Genomic DNA, 17254 nt, shown 5'->3' on the forward strand with positions numbered 1-17254 from the left:
TTTGAGACCATTATACACAAAGGTGCAATGATGAGGCATAACCATTCCAGCTCCTCCATTCCCATACAGCACTGTCATAGCAAAGACAAGATCCCAAATGAAACCAAAAACACAACCAAGAATGACAATCCCACAGATCACTGTGAGCTATTAAAGAAACCTGCAGACATGCTACCTTTACCAGATATTGTACCAGCAGATTACCTCTACACTTTAGAGACTCATAGATTTATCAGTCCGATATGATGTACTTATGTAATGGGCATGTATTGCAAATTGTATTACTTCTTTCAAAGGGATGAAAGTATCTTTGAAAAGGCAGATGTTATAATATACCTTTAAGGGATAGTAGCATGAGATCACTAGTAGGAAAATGCTTTCCAGTCTTACTTCCAGTTTTGCTTCTGAGTGGAGCACAGATGCACACAGCTTTGCTGTTGATGTCTTCTCACATTTTACCAATGTGCCTAGTCTAAATAAACAAACCCCACAACATGTTTATCCAATCCCTTATTAGTGATTGGCACCTTTATATCACTATAAAAAAACAACAGGGTGTACCAAGAAAACAGAAAGTTGGTACACAGGAACAGCAAACAATTTGATAGGCAAATGGAATGTTGGTTATTATTGCAAGGGGATTGGAGTATATGAATAAAGGAGTTTTGCTACAATTGTATAGGCCTCACCTTGAAAACTGTGTGCAATTTTGGTTTCCATATTTAAGGAAGGTTATATTTGCCTTGGTGCAACAAAACTTACTAGATTGGTTCCTGGGATAAGAGGGTTGTCCTGTGAAGAAGGATAATGTAGATTAGGTTTTTACTCTTTGGAGTTGAGAAGAATGTGAGGTTATATGGTTGAAATGGGTCAAATACTGAGAGGGCTTGAAAGGATACTTGCTTTGAGGTGAACTCACCGTTAGAGGGTCTAGAACACCATGTCACCCCTCAGGAGAAGGGATCGATAATTTAGGACTAAGATGAGGAGAAATTTTGTCACTGAGGTTTGAGAATCTTTGGAATTCTCTACCCCAAAGCGTTTTGGATGTTCAGTCATTGAGTATGATTAAGGTTGAGACAGACAGATTTAAGGGCATCAATGGATTTGGGGACTGGACAGAAAAGTGATGTTGATATTAAAGATCTTATTAAGTGGTGGAGCTTGCTTCAGAAGTTGTTCGGTTTACTCCTGCTTTAATTTCTTTGTCCATATAAAGATCACTTGCTCAATTCCTCTTGACCCTTTTCTCCTGTTGTATGTGGATGTGATGGATTAGCAGATCCAGGGAAGCAGGACCTACTGCTTCATTTTCTGATCGTCATCTGTTCTGAAGGGACATTATATCCCACATATTGAAGGAAATGGTGGGGGGAGGGATGTTAGTGTAGTCATGACAACACCTTTCAACCCCATGACGTATACCATCTAGAAGGACAAGGGCAGCAAATGAATGGGAATACTACTTCAAAGAACACAACTTCCATCCAAATCACTCACCATCCTGAATTGGAAATATATTACTGTTCCTTCACTCATTGGTTGAAAATCCTGTAGCACCCTCCCTAACAGCACTGTGAGTACCCACACCAGAGGGACTGCAACGGTTCAACAGGCAGCTCACCATCTTTTCATTGGACAACTACTGATAGGAAACAAATGCTGGCCTAGCCCGTGACATCCACATCTTGAGACTAGGTGGGTAGAATTAGACTGGGAGGGTTATGTAGTGAGAAACACTGGCCTATTTATGTTTTGGAACATTCCCCGGCCCTGCTCCCCTCTATTTGAGAGAGAACTGGTACTGACTCTCATATTCTTCTCTATGTCCAGGATGTTATGTCTGTGTTGCTCTGCGATAGACAGAGTTGCTGCATGCACTCGTTGGTAAATTTCTTCTCCTTCTCGTGTCTGGAATGTGAACAATCCTTCACCCGTGTCACACAAACTGAAAACACAAAATCACCATTCAGTCAGAGAGAGCTGCAAACACATGATGCTCTCTCTCTAATCAAAGGAAGAAACACTGATATTTATGCAGATACTCCCCTCCCTTTCTCCATCCCTCCCCTACCTCCTTAACCTTATTTTCACCTTCACCCCACACCCTCCACTCCCCACCATCTGCCTTCACACTTTCATCTCATCATTCCCTCCCCCATCCTCTCACCCCTACCACCACATTCCCTCACCCTCACCCTCCCATTTCCCCTCCCCACACCCTCGCATTTCCCCTCCCCTCCCCTCCGCTTTCTGATCAGCACCCCTCTCCTCGATAGGGTCTCCATACCGTCCAGTCTCAAAGGTGAAGCGAGTGCTGTCACGCCCATATCTCCGCAGTGAGCACAGCGGCCAGGTGATGAGCTTATTGCGTGTGTTGTGAATATCCCAGAGGTAGATGTTCTCATGAGTGATCTGCATCATACACTCACCATAAATTTCCAGGTTAGAGGAGGGGATCAGGTAAACATTGAATCGCTCTGTCAGAGAGATGAGGGAGACACAGTTCAGGCCGATGTATCAGACATCCCAACAACACAACAGCATTTACACTGAGACTAACAGAAGTTCTAATCCTAATCCAAACGCAGTTGGTTCCGGAAGAACTTTACAAAGTGAAAAAAAAACCATAGTCTTAAAAGTCATACCGTGCAGATAAGGCCCAACATCCCATTGAATCTGCATCGACAATAGCTATCACTAAAGGCATACTAATCCCATTTTCCTTCACTTATCCCACAGCTGTGAATGTTATGATATTTCTTTTGCTTACCTGAATATTTTCTTTTAACAACTGTAAGGTTTCTGGCCTCCAATACCTTGCCAGGCAGTGCATTCCAGATTTCCATCACCCTGAATGAAAGTTTTTTTTTCTCAAATCGCCTATGACTCCCCTGCCCCTTACCCAACAACTATCGATTGACCCCTCAAACAAAAGAAACAGCTGCTTCCTATGCTTCCTATTCACCCTGTCCATACTCTCATATCATCATGTCCTCCCTCAGCCTTCTCTGCTCTAAAAGAAACAACCTGTTGGACTTTAACCTGGTGTTGTGAGACTTCTTACTAAAAAACAATACAAGGCTATCCAGTCTCTCCTTATGGCTTAAGTGCTTCATCCTAGGCAACATCCTGGTGAACCCCCTCTATACCCCGTCTGATGCTATCACATCCTTGCTAAGTAAAGTAAGTTTATTTTATTAGTGTCATAAATAGGTTTACATTAACACTGCAATGAAGTTACTGTGAAAATTGCCTAGTCTCCACACTTTGGCACCTGTTCGGGTACTCTGAGGGAGAATTTAGTACGGTCAATGCACCTAACCAGCATGTCATTTGGACTGTGGGAGGAAACTGAAGCACCCGGAAGAAACAAATGGAGACACTGGGAGAATGTGTAGGCTCGGTACAGACAATGACCCAAGCCAGAATTGAACCCAGGTCCCAGGTGCTCTGAGGCAGCACTGTGAACCACTGTGCCACCCCTATAGTGAGGTGACCAGAACTACACACAATAGTCCAGCTGTGGCCAAACTAATGCTCTGTATGGTTCCAAAAGTACCTCTTTGCTCTTACACTCTGTGCCACAACTGATGAAAGCAAGTGTTCCATATGCCTTCTTAACTATCCTATTCACATGTTCTGCTGCCTTCAGGAATCTGTCAGTCAATAATTACCCCAAGATCCCTCTCTTCTTCTGAGCTTCCTAGTGCCCTGCACTCATTAAATACACTCTCATTTTATTTCTTCTTCCAAAGTGCATCACGTCACATTTATGAGGGTTAACTATCATCTGCCACTGCTCTGCCCATCTGACCAACCCATTTATACTTTCCTGTAACCCACAACTACCTCCACTATTAGCCACCCTACCAATCTTGGTCTCATCTGCAAACTTGCTTACCATTCCCCCACATTTTCATACTTATCATTTACGTATATGACAAACAATAAAGGTCCCAGTACTGATCCTTGTGGCACACCACTGGACACCGGCCGGCCGCCTTCTACCACTACACTTTATATCCTATTACTAAGCCAGTTTATAATTCATCTCACCAAGTTTCCCTGAATTCAATGTGCTTCAACTTTCTCAAGCAATCTCCCATGTGGGATCTTGTCAAAAGCTTTGCTAAAATCCATATAAACTACATCAACTGACCTTCCTCATCCACACACTTAATCACATTTTCAAAAAATTCCAACAAATTTATTAGGCATGATCTCCCTCTGACAAATCCTTGCTGACAATCTCTAATTAGTCCTCTGCCACTTACCCTAAGAACACAAGAACATAAGAAATAGGAGCAGGAGTAGGCCATCTAGCCCCTCAAGCCTGCCCCGCCATTCAATAAGATCATGGCTGATCTGTCGTGTCTCAGTTCCACATTCCCGCCCTCTCCCCATAACCCTTAATCCCCTTGCCTATCAAAAACCTATCAACCCGCATCTTAAAAATATTTAGCGAGGCAGCCTCCACCACTTCAACGGGCAGAGAATTCCAGAGATTCACCGCCCTTTGAGTGAAGAAGTTCCTCCTCAACTCCATTCTAAACTGCCCCCCCTTTATCTTGAGGCTGTGCCCTCTAGTCCTACTGTCCTTTCTGAGCGGGAAGAGTCTCTCCACCTCTATCCTATCCATCCCATTCATCATCTTATATGTCTCAATGAGATCTCCCCTCATTCTTCTAAACTCTAACGAGTACAAGCTTAGTTTATTCAGCCTCTCCTCATAGTTCAACGCCCTCAACTCCGGTATCAGCCTAGTAAACCTCCTCTGCACTCCCTCCAAGGCCAAAATATCCTTGCGTAAGTACGGCGACCAAAACTGCACACAGTACTCCAGCTGCAGCCTCACCAGTGCCCTATACAGCTGCGGCAAGACCTCCCTACTTTTATATTCAATCCCCCTCGCTATGAAGGCCAGCATCCCATTAGCCTTCCTGACCACCTGCTGCACCTGCAGGCTGGGTTTTTGCGACTCATGCACAAGGACCCCGAGGTCCCTCTGCACCGTTGCATGCTGCAGTTTTTCGCCATGTAAGTAATAGTCCTTCCTACCATTATTCCTACCAAAGTGGACAACCTCACATTTGCCAACATTAAATTCCATTTGCCAGTTCCTGGCCCATTCACCCAGCCTATCTAGATCCTTCTGCAGACTCTCCACACCCTCTGCACAATTTGCTGTTCCACCAATCTTGGTGTCATCAGCAAATTTCGACACCATACACTTGGTTCCCTCCTCCAGGTCATCTATATAAATGGTAAATAGCTGAGGCCCCAGCACCGACCCCTGGGGCACTCCACTAGTCACCAACCGCCAATCCGAATAGCACCCATTGACCCCCACTCTCTGCCTCCTATTAGACAGCCAATCCTCTATCCACGCTAACACCCTACCCCCAACTCCATGCCCCCTTACCTTCTGCAATAACCTCTTGTGAGGTACCTTGTCAAACGCCTTCTGAAAATCAAGAAAGACCACATCCACCGGCTCTCCTCTATCCACTGCCCTCGACACATCCTCATAGAACTCCAATAAATTTGTCAGACACGACTTCCCCTTAACGAAACCGTGCTGCGTCTGCTCTATCAAGCAATTCCCCTCAAGATGCCTCGCTATTTCCTCCTTGATCACGGATTCTAACATTTTACCTACAACAGACGTTAAACTAACCGGCCTATAATTCCCCGCCTTTTGCCTGCCACCCTTCTTAAACAACGGCGTAACATTAGCCGTTTTCCAATCTTCCGGCACTTCCCCGGAATCCAGCGACGTTTGGAAAATAACCACCAAGGCCAGCGACAAATACCCTGTGGCCAGCGACGAATAAAAAAATGTGTCAGAACCCCTGCAATTTCCTGCCTCACCTCCCAAAGCAGCCTGGGATACAATTCATCTGGCCCAGAGATTTTGTTTTGTTTTAAGCCTGTCAGAGCCTCCAATACCTCTTCAGTTCCAATGTCAAACTGTGCAGGTTCCTCACACAGTGTCTTTTCCTGAATTCCATACTTACGTTTTCCTTTTCTAAAATGAAGACTGAAGAGAATTCAGTTAACACCTATCCTTGGTTAACCTCTCCCCTTTAATGTATTTGTAAAATATCTTTGGATTCTCCATAATCCTGCTCACAAGTCCTTTGTCATGCCCCCTTTTTGCTCTTCAAATTGTTTTCTTAAGGTCCCTCTTGCACTTCCTATATTCCTCTAGGGCCACAACTGAACTGCTTTCTTTCGACTTGTTCTTCCTCATCCAGTCCTGAATTAGTCTAGATATCCACTGTTCCCTAAGTTTATTGCCCCTACATTTCTGCCTAAAGACTACATGTTGAACTCGTACTCTTCCCAGCTCCTTTTTGAATGCTCCCCCCACCCCAACCACATTGCTCTGTTGTAGACTTAACCTCAAGGAGCTGCTTCCAGTCAACTTTAGCCATATCTTGCTCTATTTTAATAAAACCTGCCTCCCCCCAATCCAAAGCATCTTTTGCAAGCCATCTTTCTCCTTGATCATAACAAATTTGAACTATATTATGTTGTGGTCACTATGGCTAAAAGATTCCCCCACTGCCACATTGAACACTTGCCTGGTTTTATTCCCCTGAACAAGGTCCATTGCCCCATCCCTTGTTGGGCCTTCTACATAATGATACAAAAATTCCCCTGGATACATTTCAAAAAATCCGCCATTCCCCCCTGCCTCTGCACTTCTAAACACTTAACACTCAGGCTATCCCAATTTCTGTTGAAAAAGTTGAAATTCCCTGGTACAATTACCCAATCACTACTCTTACATACCTCTGTAAACTGTACATATTTGCTCCTCCATTACACTCCCAATAATGTGGTTGCACCCTTAATATTGTTAAATTCTACCCTCAGAGCCTCATTTGAAGATGCTGACAAGATATCATCTTTCCTTATTGCAGTAATTGACTCCTTAATTAATAGAGCTACATCACCTCCATTTTTACATCCTCTGTCTCACCTAAAGATCCTATCCCCAGAATGTTGAATTGCCAGTCCTGCCTTTTCCTCAACCATGTTTCTGTGACGGCAACACTATCACACTTTCACATGTCAATCCATGCATTTACCTCATCATTCTTACCTATTGCACTCCTAGCATTTAAGGAAAGACCATCCAGTTTTGCTGAGCACTCAACATAGCTGAATTCACTCTGAATTGCTTCCTTTGCTGTAGCATGATGTGTCTCTATTTCACCACTATTCTGGGTCCCCTTCCCTAGCAAGACTAGTTTAAACTCCTCCTGACAAACCTACCCACAAGCATGTTGGCCCCCATGTAGTTCAGATGCAGACTGTCCTGTTTGTTCATGTCTCACATTCCCCAGAAACGCTCCCAATGATCCAGAAATCTAAATCTCTCCTCTTGAGCCTCACATTCAGAGAGTCATAGAGGTTTACAGTATGGAAACAAGCCTTTCAGCCCAATTTGTCCATACCATCCTTTTTATTTTAGACCACTAAGCTAGTCCCAATTGCCCGCATTTGGCACATATCCCTCGACAGCCATCTTACTCATGTAACTATCTAAATGTTTTTTAGTACTACCTCTACTGTTACCATTGGCAGCTTGTTCCAGACACTCACTATCCTGTCTGTGAAAAATTTGACCCTCTGGACCCTTTGTATCTCTCTCCTCTCATCTTAAACCTATGCCCTCTAGTTTTAGACTCCCCTGCCTGTGGGAAAAGATGTTGATTATCTAACTGACCTATGCCCGTCATTATTTGATAGACCTCTATAAGATCATCCCTAAATCTCTTATGCTCCAGGGGAAAAAGTCCTAGTCTATCCAGCCTCTCCTTATAACTCAAGCCATCAAGCCCCATAGCATCCTAGTAAATCTTTTCTGCATTCTTTCTAGTCTAATAATATCCTTTCCAAAATAGGGAGACCAGAAATGCGTACAGTATTCTAAGTGTGGCCTTACCAATGTCTTGTACAACTTCAACAAGACGTCCCTACTCCTGTATTCAATGTTCTGACCAATGAAACCAACCATGCCGAAAGCCTTCTTCACCATTCAGTCCATCTGTGACTCCACGTTCAAGGAGCTATGAACTTGTACCCCTAAATCTTTGTTCGATAACTCTCCCCAACAGTAGATCATGCCCTGGTTCAATCTACAAAAATGCATCAGCTCGCAATTATCTAAATTAAACTCCATGTGTCTTTTGTCAGCCGACCGGTCCAGTTGATTGAAATCCTGTTGCAATCCAAGATAACCTTCTTCGCTATCCACTTTACCACCAATTCATCTGTCCCATTCTCCTAATTCTAAGCTCACCAGTATATGGCCCAGGAGTAATCTAGGGATTACAACCACTGAGATCCTGCTTTTTCACTACTGCCTAGCTCCCTGAGTTCTTGATGCAAGACATCGTTTCTCACTTTACCTATATCGTTGATACTAACAAGAACCACAACCTTCAACTCATCACCCTCCCCTTTCAGGATGTCCTGCAGCCCATCAATGACATCCCTGACACTGGCACCAAGGAGACAGCACATCACCTTGGAGTCATGTCATTGACTGTATTGACTGTCTATTTGATCAAAACCATCCTCTGCTATTCCTATAGGGTGGCACAGTTGTTGTCACTGTTGCCTCACAGCGCCAGGGACCAGGGTTCAATTCCCAGCTCGGGTCATTGTCTATGTAGAGTTTGCATGTTCTCCCTGTGACTGCGTGGGTTTCTTCTGGGTGTTCCGGTTTCCTCCCACAATCTGAAAGATGTGCTGGTTATGTGCATAGACCCGAATGGACACTGGACTGTGGCAACTAGGGGAATGTCACAGTAAATTATGTGTGACTAATCAATAATAAATTTTTATAAACACGCTCACAGCTCTCTCCCACTCTCTGAAAAATACGCTCACAGCTCTCTCTCTTTCTGGGCCAAAAGCATATCTCACTCATGCTGGCAAACACAATCACAGTGCTCGCTCGCTCTCTCTCTGCCAAACACACTAATCACTCTCTCTCGTTCACTCTGCCAAACATACTCACAGCTCTCTCACTGACAAACTCAAAGCTCTCTCTCTCTCTGTCTGCCAAACACACTCACAGCTCTCTCTCTCTCACCAAACACACTTACATCTTGCTCACACTGACAAACAAAATCACAGCTCGCTCTCTCTGCCAAACACACACGTATCTTGCTCACTCTGAGAAACACAATCAAAGCTCTCTCTCACCTTCTGACAAACACATTCACAGCTCTCTTTCCTGGCAAAACGCACTCACACCTTGCTCACTTTGACAAACACACACACATCTCTCTCTCTCTCTGCCAAAAACACACACATCTCACACATGATGACAAACACAATTACAGTGCTCTCTGTCACTGTCAAACACACTCACAGCTCTCCCTCTCTCTGCCAAACATACACACAGATCTCTCTCTCTCCACCAAACACACTCACGCAAATCTCTCTCTCTCTCTGGCATATTCCCAGCTCTCCCTCTCTCTCTGCCATACACATAGATCTCTTTCTTTCTCTGCCAAACGCATTTACAGCTCTATCTCTCTTTCAAATACATTCACAGCTCTCCTACGCTTTCTGCCAAACACATTCACAGCCCCCCCGCTCTGCCAAACTCACTCACAGCTCTCTCTGCTAAACACACTCACAGTTCTCTCTCTCTGCCAAACATACTCACAGCTCTCTCTCTCCATCAAACACGTTCACAGCTCTCTTATTCTCTCAGCCAAAAACACTCAAAGATCTCATTTTCTCTGCCAAATTCTATCTCTCTGCCATATTTCCAGCTCTCTCTCTCTACCAAACACACTCACAACTCCCTTTCTCTCTCTGCCCAACACACTCAGCTCTCTCTGTCTCTGCCAAACACAATCACAGCTCTCTCTGTCTCTGCCAAACGCTCACAAATCTCTCTCTCTCGCTCTCTGCCAAACATACTCACATTTCCCTCTCTCTCTCCCTTGGCCACATTCCCAGTTCTTTCTGTCTCTGCCAAAAACACACACAGCTCTCTCTACTCTGTTAAACACACATACACACTCTCTCCCTCTTTGAGTACACAGTCACAGCTCTCTGTCCGTCTCTCTGCCAAAAACAGTCACAGCTTTCATTGTCTCTGCCAAACTTCCTCTCTCCCTGCCTCTTTCTGCCAAACACACTCACAGCTCTCCGTCTCTCTGCCAAACACACTCACGGATCTCTCTCTGTCAAACACATTCCCAGCACATTCTCTCTCTGTCAAACACACTTAAATCTCTCCCTCACTGCCAAAAACACTCACACCTTCTCTTTCTCTCTATGCCAAACACAATCACAGCTCTCTCTATCTCTGCCAAACACACTCACAGTTCACTCTCTCTCTCTGCCTCACACACTTACACCGCTTTCCCTCTCTGCCAAATACACTTACACCTCTCCTTCTCGCTGCCAAAAACACATACACCTCTCTCTCATAGAACATAGAACATTACAGCACAGGTCCTTCAGCCCACAGTGTTGTGCCGAGCTATGTCTTATCCCAAGTTCAAGCTATCGAACACACACAATCTGTCATTCTCTGTCAAACATACCCACATCTCTCTCTTGCTCTCTCTGCCACATTCCCAGCTCTCTCTTTGCCAAGCACATTCATGGCTCTCTGTCTCTATCTCTCTGCCAAACACACTTACACCACTTTCCTCCTTTGCCAAACACACCTTCACTTCTCTGTCTCTCTGCCAAATGCACTCACAACTTTCATTGTGCCAAACATACTCACAACTCCCTTTCTCTCTGTTGAACACAGTCACACCTCTCTCTCTGCCAAACGCACTCATGGATCTCTCTGTGCCAAACACATTTCCAGCTCTCTCTCACACACTGCCAAACACATTCCCAGCTCTCTGCCAAACATACGCACACATGCACACACACACACATACACACGTCTCTCTCTCTCTCACTCTCTGCCAAACACACATATCTTTCTCTCTCTCTGCCAAACGCACTCATAGCTCTAGCTCTCTCTTTCTGCCAAACACACTCACAGCTCCCTCAGTGTCAAACACACTCACAATTCTCTTTTTCTCTGCCAAACACACTCACACTGTTCCCTATCTCTGCCAAATACACCCACAGCTCTGTCTCTCTGTGCCAAACACACTGACAGCTCTCTCTCTGTCAAATACACTCACAGTTCTCTTTTTCTCTGCCAAACACACTCACACAGCTCCCTATCTCTGCCAAACACACTCACTGCTCTCTCTCACTCTCTACCAAACACACACACAGCTCTCTTTCTGTATGAAATCCATTCTCAGCTCACTCCCTCTCTGCCAAACGCACGCATAGCTCTGTCTCTGCCAAACACACTCACAGCTCTCTCTGCCAGACAAACGTAAAGCTCTCTCTCTCTGACAGATTCCCAGCTCTCCCTGTGCCAAGCACACACATAGCTCTCTGTCTGCCGAACACATTCACAGTACTCTTTCTCTGTAAAAGCACTCACAGACTGTGCCAAGCACTGTCACAGCCTCTCAGTCACTCTGCCAAACACAATCACAGCTCTCTCTCTCTCTACCACACACACTCACACCTTTCTCTCTCTACCAAGTGCAGCTCTCTCTCTCTGCCAAACCCTTTCTCAACTCTCTCTCTCCCTGCCCAAAACCCTCCCAGCTCTGTCTTTTCCTCTGTGCCAAACACATTACCATCTCTCTCACTGTGCCAAAAACACTCTCAGCTCTCTTTCTCATACTCTGCCAAACACACTCAGAGCTCTCTCTCTCTGCCAAACGCATTCACAGCTCTATTTCACTCTACCAAACACTCACAGTTTTTTCTCTCACACTCCGCCAAATACCCCACAGCTCCCTGTCTGTGCCAAACACACTCGCACCTCTTTCTGTCAAACACACTCACAGATCTCTCTCTCTCTCTGCCAAGACATTCACAGTTCTCTCTGTGTTTCTCCCACAGCTCTGCCACACATATTCCCAGCCCCCTCTCTCTGTCAACACATTCCTTGCTCTGTCAAAACACTCACAACCCTCTCTCTCTCTCCCAAACAGCTCTCTTTGCCAAACCCATTCACAAGTTTTCTTCCTGTCTGACAAATTACCTCACAGCTCTGTCTCTCGCTCTCTCTCTCTCTGCCAAACAAATACTCAGCTCTCTCTCACTCTGACAAACACACTCATGGCTCTCTTATGGCTCTCACTCTCTCTGCCAAATACACTCATAGGTCCCTCTCTCTCTCTCTCTGCCAACACACTCATAGCTCTCTTTCTCTCGCCAAACACACTCACAGCGCTTGGTCTTGTTTTCTCTGCCAAGCACTCTCACAGCCTCTCACTCACTCTGCCAAAAACAATCACAGCTCTCTCCCTCTCTCTTTACCGAACACACACATTCTCTTTCTGCCCAATAAACACTTACATCTCCCTCTCTCTCTGCGAAACACACTCACAACTCTCTCTCTGCCAAACTCATTCTCAGCTCTGTCCCTCTCTGTCAAACACACTCACTGCTCTTTCTCTCACTCTGTCAAACATACTCACTGCTCTCTCTTTCTGCCAAAAACCATAGAACCAAAGAAAATTACAGCTCAGAAACAGGCCTTTTGGCCCTTCTTGTCTGTGCCGAACCATTTTTTGCCTAGTCCCACTACCACAGACTCTCTCTCTCTAGGCCAAATACATTCACAGCTCTCGCCCTCTCTAACAAACACAATCACAGCTCGCTCCCTCTGCCAAATACACTCACAGCTCGTGCTCTCTCTGCCGAACACATTACCAGCTCTCTTTCTACCAAATATGCACACAGCTTCCTCTCTCTCTTCATGCCAAACACACTCACAGCTCATGTTCTCTCTCTCTTTCTCTTTCTGCCAAACACATTCCCAATTCTCTCTCACTGTGCTAAACACACGGTCAGCTCTCTCTGTCACACACCTTACAGTTCTGTCTCTCGCTCTTCCAAACACACTCACAGCTGTCTCTCTCTCCCCCCACACACATACACAGAGCAACAAACACACTAACAGCAACAAACACACACCTTGCGCAATTCACACACACAATCTCACACAGACTAAGACATGATAATAGACACATACTGACAATTGTAACTCAGTGGCCAACTTATATACACTGTTTGATTTGCACAGTTTGAGATTTTCTCACCATTCTGCTCACAAACAACTCCGGCTGCAAGCAGATCAGGCTCCCCTAGTGTGATGTCATTGAGTCTTGCCCCGAGGCATTCGATGGAGAGAATCTTGTACCATTCCTCAGCCTCCAACTCTGTAAGGAATGAGATTTCACAGCTTACAGAAACCAACAAACCTCAAACCAACAACAAAGTACACACTGAAATTACCTGTAAGGTGCCATTTCATTGTGATAATGGTGTTACACACGCTGCCTCTCACTGTGGTAGATCTCCCACATACACTCACTCTCACTGGGGTACAGATGCTACACACACTGACTCTCACTGGGATACAGGTTCCACACACACTGCCTCTCGTTGAGGTACGGCTTCCACGCACACTGGTTCTCACTGGGGTACAGTTCCCTCAAACACTGGCTCTCAGTGGGGTATGGGTCCCACACACTGGCTTTCTCTGGGGTAGGGCTTCCACACACACTGGCTCTCACTGGGTTACAGGTCCACACAGATTGGCTCTCAGTAGGGTACAGGTCCCACACACACTGGCTTTCAGTGGGGTGTAAGTCCCACACACACTGACTCTCTCTGGAGTACAGGTGCCACATTCACTGACTCTCGCTGTTGCAATGTTTTACATCATTCTGTTCCAGTCATACATGCTCTGACTCCCAGTTGTTTTGTTGTCCCCCCTCTTTATACCCGTTTGCTCACACTGACACTTTTGCAGGTGCTTACCAGAGTCGCAGGTAAATGTGCGGGATGTGTCATCAGTGAAGATGAGAGCAACTGCCTGGCGCTTTGTGTCCTTTGGTAAGCGAGTAACATTCTTCACATTGCTGATCTCAGTGACCTGAACATAGGAGAATTTATTATCGGAAATAAAAATGATAGAAAATTAAGCATTATGTTAATAAACATAATGTTTATTAACATAATGTTAATAATTAACATAAACTTTATGTCTATCTTCACGGAGGAAGATGCTAACAAGCTCATTGAAATACTAGAGAATCAAGGGATAAGCAGCAATGGGGCATTGAAAAGATGAGTATCAGTAAAGAAGAAGTATTGAAGAAACAAATGGGACTGAAAGTTGATAAATTCCCTGGAGCTGATGATACACGCTCCCGAAAGTTGAAAGAGGTTACTGTAGAGATAGTGAATACATTAATGGCCATCTTCCAAAACTCTATAGATTCTGGAATAGTTCCTGCAAGGTGGGAGTTGTCAAATGTAATCCTATTGTTCAAAAGAGTAGGAAAGAATAGAAATGAGGAACAACAAGATACAGACCGACTGGAGACTTGGGTGGAGAAATGGTAGGCGGAGGTTAATCCAGACAATTGTGAGATAATGCATTTTGGAAGAATCAAAGCATGTAGGAATTATATAGTAAATGGTCGAGTCCTTAGGAGTATTTATGGGCAGAGGGATCTGTGCATATATTACCAGGAAAGTGGATGAAGGGAAGGCAGTGGATGTTATTTACCTGGATTTCAGCAAGGCCTTTGACAAGGTCCCTCATGGGAGGTTAATTAGGAAGGTTCAGTCGCAAGGCATACATGGGGAGGTAGTAAATTGGATTAGACAGTGGCTCAATGGAAGAAGCCAGAGAGTGGTTGTGGAGGATTGCTTCTCTGAGTGGAGGCCTGTGACTAGTGGTGTGCCGCAGGGATCGGTGTTGGGTCCATTGTTGTTTGTCATCTATATCAATGATCTGAATGATAATGTGGTAAATTGGATCAGCAAATTTGCTGATGATACAAAGATTGGAGGTGTAGTGGACATTGAGGAAGGTTTTCAAAGCTTGCAGAGGGATTTGGACCAACTAGAAAAATGGGCTGAAAAATGGCAAATGGAATTTAGTACAGACAAGTGTGAGGTATTGCACTTTGGAAGGACAAACCAAAGTAGAACGTACAGGGTAAATGGTAGGACTCTGAGGAGTGCAGTTGAACAGAGGGATTTGGGAATACAGGTACAGAATTCCCTAAAGGTGGCTCACAGGTGGATAGGGTCGTAAAGAGTGTTTTTGGTACATTGGCCTTTATAAATTGGAGTATCGAGTATAAAAGTTGGAATGTTATGGTAAGGTTGTATAAGGCATTGGTGAGGCTGAATTTAGGGTATTGTGTACAGTTTTGGTCACCTAGTTACAGGAAGGATGTAAATAAGGTTGAAAGAGTGCAAAGAAGGTTCACAAGGATGTTGCCGGGACTTGAGAAGCTGAGTTACAGAGAGAGATTGAATAGCTTCGGACTTTATTCCCTGGAGCGTAGAAGAATGAGGGGGGATTTGATAGAGGTGTATAAGATTTTGATGGGTATAGATAGAGTGAATGCAAGCAGGCTTTTTCCACTGAGGGTTAGGGGAGAAAAAAAATCAGAAGGCATGGGTTTAGGGTGAAAGGAGAAAAGTTTAAAGGGAATATTGGGGGGGGGCTTCTTCATGCAGAGAGTGGTGGGAGTGTGGAATGAGCTGCCAGATGAAGTGGTAAATGCGGGGTCACTTTTAACATTTAAGAAAAACTTGGATGGGTTCATGGATGAGAGGGGTGTGGAGGGATATGGTCCAAGTGCAGGTCAGTGGGACTAGGCAAAAAATGGTTTAGCACAGACAAGAAGGGCCAAAAGGCCTGTTTCTGAGCTGTAATTTTTTATGGTTCTATGTCCACCGATCACTGAATGTGGCAATGCAGCTGGATAAGATAGTCAAGAAAGCATACATCATGCTTGCTTTCATTGGCTGGGGCATTGGATATTATAATTGGCAGGTCATGCTGCAGCTGTACAGAACCTTAGTTAGGCCTCATTTAGAATATTGTGTACAATTTTGGTCACCTCATTACCAGAAGGATGTGGACACTTTGCAGAGGGTACAGAACAGGTTTACCAGGATGTTGCCTGGTATGGAGGATATTAGCTATGAAGAGAGGTTGCATAAACTTAAGTTTGTTCTCACTGGAATGACAGAGATTAAGGGGTGACCTGATAGAGGTTTTCAAGATTGAGTGGCATGGACAGAGTGGATAGTCAGATGCTCTTTCCTAGGGTAGAAAGGTCAAATGGACGACTTGGAGGAAACCCACGTAGACATGGGGAGAACCTGCAAACTCCACACAGACAGTGACCCAAGCCAGGAATCAAGCCTGGGCCCCTGGCAGTATAAGGCAGCTGTGCTAACCACCATGCCACCGTGTCACCCCAAACTGCACCTTCTTGCCAAAGGTTACAGGAACTAGAACCTAAATGGAGCACCAATTCCCAGCCCCAGGTGGACATTGTGACTCACATGAGAGCATAAGAATTAGGAGCAGCACTACGCCATCTGGCCCGTTGAGCTAGCTCCGCCATTCAATAAGATCATGGTTGATCTTTTCGTGGACTCAGCTCCACCTACCTGCCTGCTCACCATAACTGATAATTCTTTTAATGTTCAAAAATCTATCCATCTTTGCCTTAAAAACATTCAACAATGTAGCCTCAAGTACTTGACTGAGCAGGGAATTTCACAGATTCACAACCATTTGGATGAAGATGTTTCTCCTCAACTCAGTCCTTAATTTGTTCCCCTTTATTTTGAGGCTATGCCCCCAAGTCCTGGATTTGCCTGACAGTGCAAACAACCTCCATGCTTTTATCTTACCTATTCCCTTCACAATTTTATGTTTCTGTAAGATCCCTCCTGGTCCAGAAGTACATACTTTCCAACTCTAAATCTCAGAAATGACTGCACACAAATTCCTCTTGAACTGTGGCATCATTGGCAAGCCATCAGTTGTAAACCACATGAGGCTAGATGGTTCAGTACCGCCAATGCTCTGTGCTCTGAGGAGAGTACCAATAACCATGAAGCAGAAATTCATTAATGAGTTGCATCAAGTGACAACACTGGGTGTTATAGCTACTATAGATGAGGCCACAGAATGAATTTCACCAATGGTGGTTGCAGTAAAGAAAGATGGCACAGTCAGGATATGTATTGACCCTGTGCAACATAACACGCCACTGCACAGACAATATCACCCTATGGAGACATTGAAACAGGTGATAGCAAACATACCCAATGCCAAGATATTCAGCAT

General features: G+C 44.8%; 1 protein-coding gene across 1 annotated transcript in view; it reads right to left on the reverse strand.

Moving 5' to 3' along the window:
* The window catches only part of dok4 (docking protein 4), a 119168-nt gene that overhangs the window by 62711 nt on the left and 39203 nt on the right, over positions 1–17254 (reverse strand). Inside the window, exons 4-7 of the mRNA XM_080187291.1 lie at positions 13906–14020; positions 13182–13301; positions 2291–2480; positions 1810–1948 (exon numbers count right to left, since the gene is read on the reverse strand). Of these exons, the coding sequence (XP_080043417.1) occupies positions 1810–1948; positions 2291–2480; positions 13182–13301; positions 13906–14020 (564 nt within the window). The remainder of the gene's footprint in view (positions 1–1809; positions 1949–2290; positions 2481–13181; positions 13302–13905; positions 14021–17254) is intronic.

Source organism: Carcharhinus amblyrhynchos, chromosome 4 (genome assembly GCF_965287045.1).
Source record: "Carcharhinus amblyrhynchos chromosome 4, sCarAmb.v2.hapA, whole genome shotgun sequence".
Taxonomy (NCBI): Eukaryota; Metazoa; Chordata; class Chondrichthyes; order Carcharhiniformes; family Carcharhinidae; genus Carcharhinus; species Carcharhinus amblyrhynchos.